At 48.4% G+C, this 15,360-nt stretch overlaps 1 protein-coding gene across 1 annotated transcript; it reads right to left on the bottom strand.

Moving 5' to 3' along the window:
- Positions 1-2,400: 2,400 nt before the first annotated feature.
- NELFB (negative elongation factor complex member B) lies at positions 2,401-13,925 on the bottom strand. Its single transcript, XM_058818382.1, has 13 exons — positions 13,696-13,925; positions 13,398-13,561; positions 13,176-13,275; positions 11,382-11,612; positions 10,294-10,479; positions 9,191-9,303; positions 8,304-8,406; positions 7,277-7,372; positions 5,909-6,051; positions 4,929-5,035; positions 3,894-4,035; positions 3,059-3,167; positions 2,401-2,814 (listed from the first exon to the last, which is right to left on the bottom strand). Exons 1-13 carry the CDS (start codon positions 13,795-13,797, stop codon positions 2,677-2,679), a joined length of 1,734 nt encoding a protein of 577 aa, XP_058674365.1. The 5' UTR covers positions 13,798-13,925; the 3' UTR covers positions 2,401-2,676.
- Between the last annotated feature and the right edge of the window lie 1,435 nt (positions 13,926-15,360).

Raw genomic sequence — 15,360 nt, forward strand, 5'->3', positions numbered from 1 at the left:
CACTGGAATCCCAGACCCTGCACCCCATATCCCTGTATCCCTGGAATCCCAGATCCTGCACCCCACACCCCTGTATCCCCAGAATTCCAGACTCTGCACATCCAGCATCCTGAACCCCATATCCCTGTATCCCCAGAATTCCAGACTCTGCACATCCAGCATCCTGAACCCCATATCCCTGTATCCCTGGAATTTCAGACCCTGCACCCCACACCCCTGAAACCCTGGAATCCCAGCCCCTGCACCCCATATTCCTGTATCCATGGAATCCCAGCCCCTGCACCCTCAAATCCCTAGAATCCCAGACCCCATACCCTCTGTACCCCTGGAATCCCAGCCCCTGCAGCCCAGTGCAGCCAGCTCAGCTCCTGCCATGCAGGGTTCACCTGCACAACAGGGCTCTGTGTCATTCCTGGGACAGGAGTGAAACTTTTCTCATCTCAAAACATGGAAGAGTTTCACTACCAAAACAGGCAAGCAGGAAGAGATGTTCACTACTAACATTGTTTTCTGGAATTGTGTCTCCTTGAGCAGCAGCAGACTGGCAGCCACTTCCTCTCAGCTGCCCAGCTCTCCCCTCCTCAGCCAAACTTGCCACAAGCACTGGGAATGGCCAGTTCATATTCTGGGATTCAGTTTCTTCATGGATGTAAAAAACTGGGAAAAATCACCATTGTGTGTGACAGTTCTGCAGGTACAGGCCTTTGTACCAAGCAGGAAAAAAATAATCATCCTGGATGACAAATTCCTGCTGCAAGAGAGCACAATGTTAGACTTGGGACATGGGGAACCTCAAGTGACCAAAAGAATCCCCAAAACAATCCTAAAATTACCTCCAAGTCTGAGCAGAACATGGGCCTGAGCAGGTTCATGGCCAAGGTTTGGCAGCAGTGTGGGATGTTATTTGGTCTAAGTTACCAGGACAGTTTAAACAGTTTGAAACCAAAACTCTGCAGGAAATTGTTACACCCAGGTGCTGTTTCAAATAAATCCAGTATCAGGAAATTGTTACACCAGGTGCTCTTTCCAACAAATCCAGTATCAGAACTGCTGAGAGGCTCCCAAAAGCAGCCCTGACCTGGGAGCTGCAGTGGAAACAAGAGAACACAGGAAATGTGGGGTACAGGACAGTGCCCCTGAGTCAAACACAAACACCTCCCACCTTTCCTGTTCCTGCACCAAAGGAGAAATAAAGCACCAAGGTGGTTAAAGGAGGGTGTCACTGCCCTCACACAGCATTTCTGAGCTCAGGAGGAAGAAACCACACAGAGGGGGAGGGAGCAGCACTGGGGAGGGAGTTCCACCCCTCCACTTAACTACTGTGTTTGTTTGGGTGTTTTGGACACAGCTTCAGGAAACAGAGGAGTCTCCTGAGCGTGACTTGGCACTCAGAGCTCCAGTCCCAGGAAACAAGAGCTGATGGGGGAAAGAAGGAAGGTTTAGGTTGGGTATGAGGATAAGGTTCTTTCCTCAGAGGGTGGCTGGGCACTGAACAGGGCCCTGCACACTCCAGCTGAGGCAGAAGCAAAAGCAGAAGTGGAACAGAAACAGTGACACAAGGGAGCCATGAAGGACAGGCCTACCAGCCTGGAGGAGAGAAGCTCTGGGTGCCCCAAGTGCAACCTGCCAGGACCTGAAGGGAGCCTTCAAGGAAAGGGGAGAGACTCTGTACAAGGGCCTGGAATGCCAGGAAACAGGGAATGGCTCCCACAGCCAGAGGGCAGTGATGGATGGATATTGGGAATTGTTCCCTGGCAGGGTGGGCAGGCCCTGGCACAGGGTGCCCAGAGCAGCTGTGGCTGCCCCTGGATCCCTGGCAGTGCCCAAGGCCAGGCTGGGCAGGGCTGGGAGCACCTGGGACAGTGGGAGGTGTCCCTGCCATGGCAGGGGTGGCACTGGATGATCTGAAAGGTCCCTTCCAACACAGGAAATTTCTGTGATTCTATTTTTTCACAAACTAAATATCACTGCACCTACACCCAAGCCCTGCTGTCACTGAGGAACATCTCAGCCTTGCTCTTTGTAACTGGCTCCAGGACTCACTTCAAGCTACTCCTTTGGAGGAAAGCTGGGAGGAAAGGGGAGAGTTCCATTTCTGGCTCTCTTTGTGGAAGCCCATCTGAGAAGAGGCTGCTGACTGCTGCTCAGATTGGTGGCAGCACTGGACACTTATGAGAGTGCAGCACATCTTACCATGTACCACACGAGCTGGAACCTCAGACAGGAACTGCTTTCAGTGGAGCTCATCTCCTCTGAGTCTTCCTCCTCTTGAGCATCTTGTCCAGAGACCCCGAGGGGCAGACCAAGGCCTTGATCAGCCTCAAGAGCCCACAGCACCTGCTCAGCCACACCAGGGCTCCACAATCACTGAGCAGAGCTTAAAGACACAGGATGCTAAGCTTAAAAATATGCATTTTCTTCTTTTTCTTTTAAAAATGTACAGTCAGATTTCAAGTGGATCTACAAGAAGACACTCAGCTATGTTTAAGAAAAGTAAACCTTGCAATGCACTGCATACAGTTTTCTAACCAGCCAGAGCCAGTGAGCTGGGTGAACTGCAGCGAATCCTGAAGGAGCTTCAGTGGCTTTGTTTTTGTCTCCACCCCGTGGGCAGAGCCACTCAGAAGGCAGCAGAGGCTCAGCTCCTCTCCCCTCAGGCCTGCCCTGCAGCCCAGCTCAGCGTGAGGCTGGGGTGGGCACGGTGGGCAGGGGCAGCTCCATGGAGGGAGTCTCAGTCACTTCAGCCGGGCTGGGCTTGCGCAGCTCCAGCTTCTCACTGAGCTGGTTGTAAAGCTCCTTCACAGCTTCCCCACTCTGCAGGAAAGAAGCAGGGACAGGCAAACAGCACAGTCACACTCCATTCCAGCCAGAGCACCAAGTGTGCTTCAGCCTGTGTGTTTAACACAAACCAACACAGGAGGAAGAGCCACAAGGTAATTAATTAGGCCACAGCTTGGTAGCCTTGGAAAGCAGAGCTTGTGTTCCATTAAACAGTGTCTGGAAAGGCAGCTGCTTTCACTTGCAATCAGAATTCCCTTTCTCCTGCTTCCCCTCCTACCTGCTTGGTGGGCTCCAAAGCTTTCTGGAGAGACTCCAGCTTGGCTGGGGCCACTTTATGATGCAGATGCAGCAGCAGCCTGAGCACATGTCTGTGCACATTCTCCTTCCTGCAAGAGCCAATTGAAAGCACAGTAACCAAGACAAACAAACATCTTGAGAACAAGGAAGCCGGAGCAACAGAATAATTCCCCCCACCACAGGCTTTGTTATAATTATCCAAAACCCCTGAGAACTGGAGCTCCTGGAAGGAGCTATCTTAGTGTAAGCACTAACACTGCCTTAGACCTTCAAGGATTCAAGGCACTGTTCAACAGCAGTGGATTACCTGCACAACCATGAGGAGGGAGGGGGAGATTTTAAGCACAGAGTGTGTGGAGGAAGCAGCAGAAGCAGCAGCAGATGCTGCTGTGCTCCAGCAGGAATTTCAGCCACTTTTAGAGAAGCTTTCTGGAGGCTGAACTTGTCTGCAGGCCACCAGCTAAACCAGAGTGAGGGACCAGAAGTAACAACAGATTTTTGTGTGCTGCTGATAACTTCAGCTCTTTGCAGTAACTCTACACAGCCAGAGCTACTGCAAAGCCTGAAGGATATTCTCCTTTGCAACTCCACCTTAAGGATAATGAATGAAATAATTCACAGTCAAGACATATCCATTTGGCTGATAAAAACTTCATCCCAAAACATTCACCTTTCCTTAAAGGAAAACAGCATCAGGCTGATATTTCCACTGCTAGTGAAGAACTGGATGAACTATTAAACTATTGCTTAGAGCAGTAAAACTCTGTCAGGCATTCTGTGAACTCCCTCTCTCCAGTGAGAACAATCTGCTTTACCTGGAGCAGGCAGTGAGGAAGAAGCCATCAAAGAGACTGGTGCAAAACTCCTCAAGTGCAAACTCATCACTGAGAAGGGTGAGGTTACCAGTGAGCAGGTGCAGGAAAATGTCACTGAAGGCCAAGTCACTGAATGTCTCAACTATCAAACATGGAAAGGAAAGAGACACAGACTAACAAGGATGTGCCAACACCTGTCCACACAGCTCCTGTTCCTGATGAAATCCCTGCAGTGAGGTTTCATCATGGAATGGTTTGGGTTGGAAAGGATCTTAAAGCCCATCCAGTGCCACCCCTGCCATGGCAGGGACACCTCCCACTGTCCCAGGCTGCTCCCAGCCCTGTCCAGCCTGGCCTTGGGCACTGCCAGGGATCCAGGGGCAGCCACAGCTGCTCTGGGCACCCTGTGCCAGGGCCTGCCCACCCTGCCAGGGAACAATTCCTCCCCAATATCTAATGTAAGTCTACTTCCTTTCAGTCATTTTTTCTCATTTCCTTTGCTAACAGGCAGCCCAAGCAGATGGCTTTGATCCTTCAGACATAAAAGATTAGGAGCAGATTGCTCCAGAGCTCTCCTGCAACTCATTCCAGAGGAGTCAGTGAACAAGATAATACCGGTGGAAAAATTAAGGCTGTGTTCAGCCCTATTTTGTTACTTATTTTGTTACCAATTTTTCCACCACACAAAGTCAAGTCCCAGCAACTTCTGGCCACCTGCAGTCACTGTGGGCAGCAGCAGAATTGGGGCACCTGCTCTGCTATTTTTCAGATTGATTCCAAATAGCTCTCAACTGATCTCATTGTTAATGGAGGCCTTGATGAAAGGAACCACTGACCTCAGCACTGCCCCCAAACTCTCACATCAGCAGAAAATTGCAGAACCCAAACACTCCTGCAGGGACTCACAACTAAGTCACCAGAAGAGCCAAAGGCAGAAGAACACCCTGTCCCTGGTCTGACATCCCTGTCACTCCAGGTTCAGTGGCCTCCTGAGTGTCCAGTACAAGGCAAACAGAAGACGAGACAAAAACTTACCTAGTGCTGGCAGGAGCCTCAGAAAAGCATTCTTGTTCCTCTGTTTGGTGATGTGAAGGATGTAATACAGCCCAATCTCACAAGCTATCCTGTTCTCCTGCAGGAACCTGTTATGGCACAAGCAAAGTTTATTCATCAATAAAGCAATTTTTTTTTAAAATTTTTAAGAGGTTTAAAGTACTTGTGGGATGGTTATCAAGCAGGTACAGCAGTGGCTAATTCCAAACCCACTGAAGAGCAGCTATTCAGTGAGGGAGCAGATGGATCATCCCTGTGTTCACTACCACACTCCAGAAAAACTGAACATTCAGCAAACAGCTGCATTTAACTGTCAACATTTATAATGTCTTCCTGATTAAAGTGCTGCTCAAAATGGCCTTTAGAAGAAGCCCAAATACTCAAAAATTCTACAAAATCCAATAATGTTTCAGTCTCCCAAAAGTCAAACATAACACTGTGATAGAGGAGAGCACAACTACCAGGACCCAGTATCCAGATTCTGGCACACAGACAAGAATTGTGCTAGAAATCAGAAGATCTGAACAAAAAAGAGCAGAGAGAGGTTTTCATTATCCTTTTGATGTCCCTGGAGTGACAGGTTATCAACAGACAGAGTGTGGGTGCCAAAAATGCCAACTTTATGATTTCCAATAGTGCTCTTCAACGTGGGCACTCATCCAGCTGCACCCAAATATCACCCCAAACTCAGCATTCAGTGCCTGGGAAGCTGAACAGAAACACCAAAAAGTCTCATATTCAATGACAGAATAGTCCGTTATAGGACCATTATTTATGTAGATAAATTGTATTTGAGGGAGCACAAGGGAAACCTGTTTTGTTAAAGTTCAAACTCGATGGATTAGCACTGAATCTCACCCCAGGAAGCCCTGCCTTTAGCACAGGCAGTTTTCCCTGCCAGGTCTGGCTGGCTCCTGCTGCCTTGGAGCCAGAGCCTGCAGAGGGTGGGGCCAGGCACGTACTTGGTGAAAGCCTCGGGAATGGCGCTGGGGTAGGGGATTGGTCCCTTCTCCTCCGAGGGCAGCTTCTGATCCACTGTGAAGGTGTGGTCATCCACCACAAAGGACATCAGCAGGGGCAGGAACCTGGTGATCAGCTCGGCTTCCTTGGAGGGAGGGAAGGACAGAGGGAAGAGAACAAAGCCATTATCAGTCACTTCATGCCACCTGATGGTCCTGAAGCGCTGTGACAAAAGCAAGGCAGTGTGAGGAGCCTCATCCTACAGTGAGGAAAACCAGCTGACAGACATCCAATTCCAGTCAAAATTCCTGAATAATTCACTTCCACACATTCCATGGTAATTGGGAAAACTCTGCTTCATCTCACTACAGAAACACTCCTGCTCAAACCCTTTCTTTGGACAATTGTGTTGCATTTCTCCTGCGAGGCCCCTCCCAGCCCTGCTGCAGGCATGGGATGTGTTCAGGATGACATCAAACTGCTGATATCAACAATCACTGACTCCCAGCGTGGCCCAGCTTATTTGAGGTAACAAAAGCACAAATAAATCAGATTTTAAAGACTGATTGAGAGACTCCATTTGGAAAGAAACGGAGCATTTTCCCTTATAGGTTCATAAGAGAGCACAAATGACAGCACCATCTTCAGAATTACTTGTCCCTCTCACTGCTAGTCCCAGTGCTATGCACACCCTCCCTGCGTGAATTTAAACATCCTAGCAGCCAGGAGTGGATGCATTTTAGAGACTTCAAATGTGCCCCCAGGTGTTTATAAAACATTTACTGCTTTATAGTTCAGAAGAGAAACAGCAAATTCCTCCAGAGGAACAGCCCTGCTGTGCAACAGCAGGGTTGGCCTTCCTGCCCTCAGCTGAGCCACACCAGGGATTCCTGTAACACTGGGAAAGGATTTCCAAAGCATGGAAAGATTACAGCTCAATGGGGCACTACATTAAACAGAGAGCTGGGAGGGGAAAAAACCATTTTTCTTGTCAATGAAAAGTTTCTGAACTGCTACCAGAGTTTGAGATAGTCCTGGAAATCCTGCTTTCCTCATGCAAGATGTGTTCTACAAACCCATCAGTTGTATGCAAGACTCCAGAAAAAATGAGAGAGCAATGAGAAACCAGTGGAGTATTTAACAGAGGTACAGGCTGATTTTAGAACAGTAAGGACTAGGCACCCATGGAAATAAAAAGGTAATGGAAGCTCCCAGCATGTCCAGAACAGCTGCTCTCTGACCACTGTTTTTGTCAAGAAAGCTCTGATGAGACATTTGGAGAACAAATGTTTAATCAGGAATGCAATAAAATAATAAACAAGTCTAAATTTGATTAATTGTGTTAAATTCTTAACATCAAAAGGGCTCACCATTTTTGGTTCCTTGAAGACTTGGCTGTCAATCATGTCCCAGGCCCCCTGTCCCAAAGACAGCATCCTAAGGAGCAGCAGCAGATCCGGGCTTTCCTCCAATTTTAAGGGGAGAAGAAAAACAGCTATTTTAATTTTCACATGAGATATTTATTTGGAAGAAGTGGTTTATATTCAAAGCTGTTCTGGATTAGCAGTTTTGTCCAACACTGCTAAAGGCATTCAGTTCAAGTTAATTGAAAACTGATCCTCAAATGGGCATCAAATAACTGCCACACCTCAGGGTTTGGGGAGGGTTTGTAAATTTATAATGCACCAGGAAGTTTGCAGTCATCTGAGAACATCTTTTTAAAATGTGTCCAGCCCAATTAGTGCAATAAAATGTAATGTGTGAGAGCATAAACCAAGTCACCTCAGCAGAAGAAAGGAGGAGAAAGGGTGTGTAAGAATGGATTGTTTGTGTCCCGAAACCCAAACGACTTTCAGTCTTAAACTGTCACAAGGAAGTTGCTCCATGCAAGAACATTTAATAGCTCAGGGATAAAACAGCAAGTGGCTCCCATTGTTCAGACACCTGTCAGGGTGCCCTTCTTTAACCCTTCGGCACCTCCTGCAGACTCCAACTCCACTTGCAGGAGCTGTGTTTTATCTCAGCCACCAGACCAGAGCTGTGCAAACAAACCCATGGCATTCACCATGGCAGGAGGAAGGTGCTGCTGTCAGACAGACTGATGGAGGGACAAAGCAGGGAGGCACAGATTCTACACATTATTCTGTATTTGCACAGCTGCCAGGCAGAATGAGCCATGCAAAGAATTCGTGGTCAGTCTGGAGAGTGCCAAAACGTCCAAAGAGCTCCTGCAGAGCTCTGCAGCAGGAGCTGCAAATGGACAGGAGTCATGTTTCCCTTGTTCCAACTGCCACATTTGGGAACTTAATGAGTCTTGGATGGTGCCAGTCCTTCCCTGATGGCTGTCAGTCAGCCTGGAGCATAGTCCAGGTTAGCTACACAAGCTGCAACGCTTACCCTGGGTAAGGTGTCCTGCCCAACCAGGTCCTGCAGGTGCCTTATGGTGCTCAAGGCTAAGGTGTTAATGGCAAAGGGATCACACAGGATCATTGATAAGTCCCTGAGAAGAAATAAAAACCAAACACTTATCATACATAGCCAACCACCCTATTGTACAGGTCCAAACCCAGCTGTGTGCACCTGATGAACCTTGTCCTGCCTTGTAAAAAATAACATTCATGGTGGTTTCAATATGAAAGAGCAGAAATAACAACTGCTGAAAGTCTTCTGCACTGAGATCAAGCACAAAATCCCCCACAGCCAGCTGAAGGTCTGCTGGGAGAAAGCCCACAGGTACTGGGCCTCTGGTGGTCCCAGCTCTTTGAGCTGGCAGGTTTTAACCATCTCTAGAGTGCTGAGGACAGAAAGGTCTCAGAGGCTTTTGAAAAACAACAAGTAAAAGTGAATTCTTAAGTAGTTTTAAATACAAATGGACAAATCTGAAAGTACCAGCTAAATAAAATACTAAGAGGGCAACCTTCCAGAAATGTAAGTGTACCAGATCACAGCAAGGTTTTCATTTGAAGCTAATGAAATACTTCAACTGACAAACATCACCAGCCCATTTTCTCTAGGTTTAAAGCCAGACAAGTCATTCATATTAAGTTATTCTGACTCCTTAAGAAAGACTAATGAATTTTGTTATGAGGCCACAGGGGAGACTCAAGGGTGGCAAGTGAAGCAGTGCAAGCTCTGCCACCGCGATGTGCTTGGCTGTGACTCTGTGAGTGCACAGAGGGGCTGCTGGAGATTTGCTGGCTTCAGGGAAGAATTAACACCTGTCAGATGTTATGAGTGCCAGGAAGCCAATTTCAGGTTCCCAATGAACAGCCCAAGTGCCTTACCCCAACACTTGTTCTTGTCCTTTCTTCACCCCATCCAGGAATCCTTGCAATTCCCGAGCTCTCTTGTTATCCACGAACTTCTCCCGAATGCAGGCGTCGAGGCACCAGGTGAACTGCAAAATGGAGGGAGCTTTAGGAACTCATCAAACAGCAACAGAACACATGATGCCAGAGAAAACAGGCTCAGAATGACCTCAAAATATCTGCAGTTGAGATGCTTCATTAGTGCACCTAGGCACAGTACCACAGTGGTGACAAACACAGAGGTCAGAAAGGCCAACAGCCCAAAAGCAGGTTGGGAATGCCCAGGGAAGTTAACCTGGGGTCATTTTCTCACTTCCCTGGCAATTAAAGAGCAGGCATTTATTAAATCCACCACTGCCCTGCACACCTGTGGATTTACACAAGGAGGAGACTGAGAAAGAAGCAGCATCACTTAGAAGCAAAAATGTGGTTTATTTTGGCCATTGCAACACCACTCCCACTCACTAAATAAAGGACTATTCACAGTGGAGGTGTTCCTGCTTTAGAGCTGTATTACTGAACTATTTTTTAAGCAGAATACATGTAAAACTTAACAACTACTTCAGAGAAAAGGCCTTGTTCCAGGTCAGAGTGATGCTACCATGAACAAGGGGCCAGTAACAAGATGCTGCTGTGACATTATCACATCTGTCACTTCCCAATATTTGAATCGTTTTTTCATGTTTTCATTCATGGTTCATGTTTTCATTCAATATTCAATGTATTTACTGTTACAAACACAGTTTACTGACAGATAGAGCAAATCCACAACTGGGAGGGAAGCCTGGAGTAAGAACCTGGGGCCAGCTGATGTTTTTTAGTTTTGCAGCATCCACATAGAATAGATGTCAGATTAGACATTGCTGTTAACACTTCCAAAGCACCCTAAATTTGAATGATGCATGGATTATGAAATGAAAGCAAAGTGCTGGTTAACCAAGATGAAGTTTTCACCCAAAGGTCTAAGGAATGCAAGATGATGTTTAGATTCAAGGTCTGAACTCTCTTTACAGAAAGGACTCGTCTTCTTTGGGCTTTTTCCAGTAAATTCTCCACAAATACCCCCATGTGACAGGTACCTTGTGGCAGGGATCAACAGTGCAGATCTCACTGATCTCCAGGTCGTGCAGGGACATGAGGAGCTCAGCCCTGAGCGTGCAGTAGTGGACGTTCCTGGTGCGCAGGAAGAGCGTCCTGAGGAACTGCAGCACCATGTCATAGAGCTTCACGTTCTTGCCAATCATCTGGGTCAGCTTCTGCACCACCTGAGCTCAGGGGAAACGAGGGCTCAGCACCACGAGGTGCTCTCATTCTACACACACACAAATGTGAATTAATTATCTGATGTGATTTACCAAGATTGAAACACAAGCAGGGACATGAGGTCCTGAAGAGGAACTGTTTACACCAAGATTTCCAGGAGCATTTGTTTGAGACATTCACCAAATCTTCAACACCCATAACCTGGTTTTGTCTCAGCCACTGGTTTCTTTTTTCTATCCTTCTGATTCTCCCCCCATCCCCTCAGGGAGTGACCAAGAGGAGGTGTGGTGCTGAGTGTCCTGCTCTGCAGTGCAAACCTGGAGTAAATTACACCAGGGCACTTACACCAAATGATTTTGAAAACAAAACAGGTCTAAACAACCTCTCGTGTAATAAATGTGCTGCCCTCTCTGAAATTAAAGCTTTATCCTGCCTTAATTTAATTCAACTTTTCTGGATGCCAATTAACTACAACTTTCTACATCTTTTAAAATAAAAAAGCAACTTCAGTTAAGCTATGTCCACTAAAAAAGTTTCCAAGAAAGCAAATTTAACATATCAGCATACTCAAACTGATGTGATAAGACATGTTCAGCCTTAAGAACAGCTGAAGTGAATTAAAACCAGACTGACAAACAGAGAAAAAAATCTGCCCTTTCTTTTTTTGAAGTGCATAATCAGCTTAGAACATTAATCTTTTATTACACAACAACTAAAATAATTCCTGCTGTTTTCATCAAGATGTGTAGGAGAAAATGGCCTGGTGTTTGTTGCAAAGAGTTTGTTCAGCTAAACAACTTCAGCAGTGAAGGTGGGGAGAAGAAAGCAGCCCAGGTTATGTGATGGTTGACTGAAAGCTGATAAATTCCCCTCACACACACTGTGAGGGTTTCCTTGTCCTTACCTCTCCCTGGCGTCTCGTTTTGGGAGACGGACTGAAGAAATTTTGCAAGAAGGAAATATCATTGCTGAAGAGAATGTTCTCCTTCTCCAGGATGTACTGCTTCAGCAGGGGTGACACCTCATCCCCAAAGAGAGCCTGGTTGTCCTGCCAGATCTGTCTCTTCACCTCCACAGCACAGGCCTTGTACAGGTCCTTATCAGCCATCACCAGCTTCAGCTTCTTCTCAGGGACCTGCAATGCCCAGAGCAGTTACACAGTGAGCAGCTCCTCACCTGCCTGCCACTGTAACCATCCAAATCATGGAATCACAGAATGTCCTGAGCTGGAGGGGCCCACCAGGATCATCCAGTCCAGGCCCTGTCTCCCACAAACCAAAGGAAAAGGAAACTGAGGTTGTTCTGTACTTGAGAAATCCATGTGAGCTCCTTTTTATCACCCTGGCGTTTGCAAACTGATTGATTCTGAAAGGCTGCACAGTGAAGCATGAAATGAAAAGCCAGGAAAGCACAGTGCTTCTGATTTGAGGAAATATCCACATTTTCAGCTCAGGTTCCTGGGGAGTGGTTGCCTGCACAATTGGCCTGTGCCACAACCAGCTGCAGCATGGATGATGGATAATTCAGCTCATCCCTGGCTGATCTCATGGAATCACAGAATGTCCTGAGCTGGAGGGACCCACAGGGATCACCTGGAGCTCTGGCAGCCTCGGGGCCGTGCCCATTCCCTGGGCAGCCTGGGCAGTGCCAGCACCCTCTGGGGGCAGAGCCTTGCCCTGAGCTCCAGCCCGAGCTGCCCTGGCCCAGCCCCAGCCGTGCCCTGGCTCCTGTCCCTGGCCCAGAGCAGAGATGGGAGCTGCCCCTCGGGAGGAGCTGCAGCCCCGGGGAGCTCTGCCCTCACTCTGCTCCAGCTGAGCAACCCCAGAGCCCTCAGCTGCTCCTCACAGCCCCTCCAGGCCCTTCCCCATCCTTTTAACATTTTCCAACAGCTTTAGATGTTTTTTATCTTGTGCCCAAGCAGCCCCAGCACAGAGCAGAGCAGGACAATTCTCTCCATGCCCTGATCCCCACCTCAGGCAGTCTGGACATACACCCACCTGGTGTAGCAGCAGAGCAGCCCTAAGAGACTTCAACAACCAAATCACAAACCATTAATTCTTTCAAGGAAGAAAAAATATCTACTTTAAATCTCCAGTGCTGACATTTAAGGTGATATTTCCAATCTCAATAAATTACTGAAGTTCCAGCAGTGTTTTGATTCCATTACCTTGAGTGCAACATGATGCTTCTAGAAAGGACACTCCTAGAGATTTTTATTTCACTGATTCTGAGATCTGATTCTCCCTCCTGCCTACTTTTAATTGCACTCTTCAAGTCTTGCCTTCCACTTGTCAGAGATTTGTAAAACAGCTGTGGAAAAATTCACCTATCAGCAAACTTGGCTTTTTAGGAAGATGCATGGATTGAAAGAAATAGAGAAATAGTCTAGTCTGATTATGAAAATGTGAAAATCTTTTTGAATTAGTCCACTGAGGTATTAGCAGACACAAGAATGTACTGAATCCTCAGTCAGTCCCTGACAGTGAACAACACACTTGCAGAATGTGCAGAGGGAGCAGAGCCCACCTGCCAGAGGCACACCAGAGATGTGACACCAGGGATATCACACCAGTGACACACCAGTGACACACCACACCAGGGATATCACACCAGTGACACACCAGTGACACACCACACCAGGGATATCACACCAGTGACACACCACATCACACCAGGCCAAGCAGTGCAGTGCTCCCACCTTGGGCAAGTGCTTCATGACACACATGACCACGGGCTGTATCGAGGGCATCTTGACCAGGGAAAAGCTCTTCTCTAGGAGATCTTCCAGCTTCTTGTATCTGAAATCATGGAAAAAACACCACACTAGGTACAATGCAGCAGTAAAGGAACAAAGTGGCCACCTCAAAGCCACTGGAGCTCAGTCCCTGAGGAACCTTTCGAGAAGTCACTGCTGACAAACCTCTCCTCGACCTTCCCCTCCAAAGCGATGGCCGAGACTCTCTCCAGCAGCTTCTCCCGCAGCTCATCGAACACGGACTGGTGGAACTCGAGCCGGGGGGTGCCGTGCAGGTCCAGGAAGGGCAGGGCATACTGCAGCGAGGGCAGCAGCACCCCGTTCTCCGTCTGCAACACGGCCAGAGGCACTGACAGCGGCACTCGGGATAACAAACAAAGCCAGGAAAAGCCCGGCCAGCACTGCGGACCGTGCCGTGCGCCCTGTCCCCGCTCAGCCCGGCCCCAGACGGCCCCTAACGCACCTGGAACTGCTCGATGGCCTTCAGCGGCTCCGTGCAGTTCGTGAGGGTCTCCTTGAGATCCTCGCCGTTGGCCACTCCCAGCTCCTGCAGCCCCGCGTACATGTCGGCCTGGCCGGGCCCGCGGGGCCGCTCCCGGCTCAGCTCCCGGCTCAGATCCCGCTCCCGATCCCGGTTCAGTTCCAGTTCCCGGCCCCGGCCCCGCTCCCGGCCCCGGTCCCGCCTCAGCTCCCGCCCCGGTCCCGCGCGGTCCGCCCCAGCCCGGCCCCGCCGCGCGCGGGCCCCGCGCCGCAGCACCAAGGTTCCGCCGCACCAAGGTTCCGCGGGCGCTGCCCTGGCTGTCCCGGGCTGCCCGCGGCCCGAGGAGCTCGGTGCGGCTCGGCTGAGCGCCGGGCAGGGCGGACGGCGCTCAGGGAGCGTTTGGACAGCACTGTCAGGCACATGGAATCACAGAATGACAGCATGGTTCGGGTTGGAAAGGAGCACAGAGGGTCATCCGGGCCCACCTTCCTTTCCAAGCGGGGCCATCCCAGAGCACACAGCACAGGGTCGTGTCCAGAGTGTGAAAAATGCATGCATTTTATGATTGGCTTTTCACAAATATTGAAATTAATATTATATGTGTTGTGTTAGAAAGTAATGCTGTATTAATTCTCTTAAGTACTGTGTTAAATATAGTTTTAGGTTCTAAAAATTGTTAAAATATAAACGATGCTATGTAGGATGCATTTTTAAAGAAAGGACTTCCAGCAAGATAACAGCCACAGGACACCTGAATCTTTTAGAGGAAAAGAATTTATTGCCCTCTTATCAGAAGAAACTAATTTCTTCCCGCCTCGAAGGCGCTGTTAGGATTTGAAGGAAGAAGTTGATGATGACCAGACAGAATCCTGTGTTTGAATGGAATTTATGCATCATGTATGAAGTGTATGAATATGCAACAGGCTATTGCTTTTAAGGGTTAATCCTTTGTTAACGTGGGTCCTTTTTTGGGCTCGTGCTGCCCAGTAAAAGGTACCCGGACGTCTGTAACTCTGTTTCTATTGTCTCATATTGTCCTAATTCAAATTGTCCAAATTATTATTATTCTGATTGTATTACTATTTTTATAACCATTTTATTACTATTAAACTTTTAAAATTTTAAAAACAAGTGATTGGCGTTTTTCACACAGAGGTTCTGGAATATCTCCAGTGAGGGAGACTCCACACCCTCTCTGGGCTGTCTGTTCAGTGCTTGGTCACCCACACAGGAAAGAAATTGTTCCCCATGTTTGGGTGGAACTCCCTGGGTGTCAGTGCTGCCTCTTGTCCAGCAGAGGCTGGTCCATGCTCTGGCACTGCCCTTCAGACACTCATACACATCGATATGGTGAGAGATCCCCTCTGGGCTGTCTCTTCTCCAGGCTGAACAGGCCCAGCTCCCTCAGCCTTTCCTCACTAGAGAAATGTTCCAGAGCCTTGACCAACTCAGCAGCTCCCCACAGGACCTGCTCCAGGAGCTCCCACATGGTGGGACTTGTGGAGTGTCCTGTGCAGAGCCAGGGGCCGGACTCAATCCTTGTGGGTCACTTCCAACCCGAGAAATTCTGTGATTCCATGTTCCTCTGCAGGGCTAGGGGTTGGACTTGATCCTTGTGGGTCACTTCCGAGAAATTCTGTGATTCCA

This window comes from Ammospiza caudacuta, chromosome 21 (genome assembly GCF_027887145.1).
Source record: "Ammospiza caudacuta isolate bAmmCau1 chromosome 21, bAmmCau1.pri, whole genome shotgun sequence".
NCBI classification, from domain to species: domain Eukaryota; kingdom Metazoa; phylum Chordata; class Aves; order Passeriformes; family Passerellidae; genus Ammospiza; species Ammospiza caudacuta.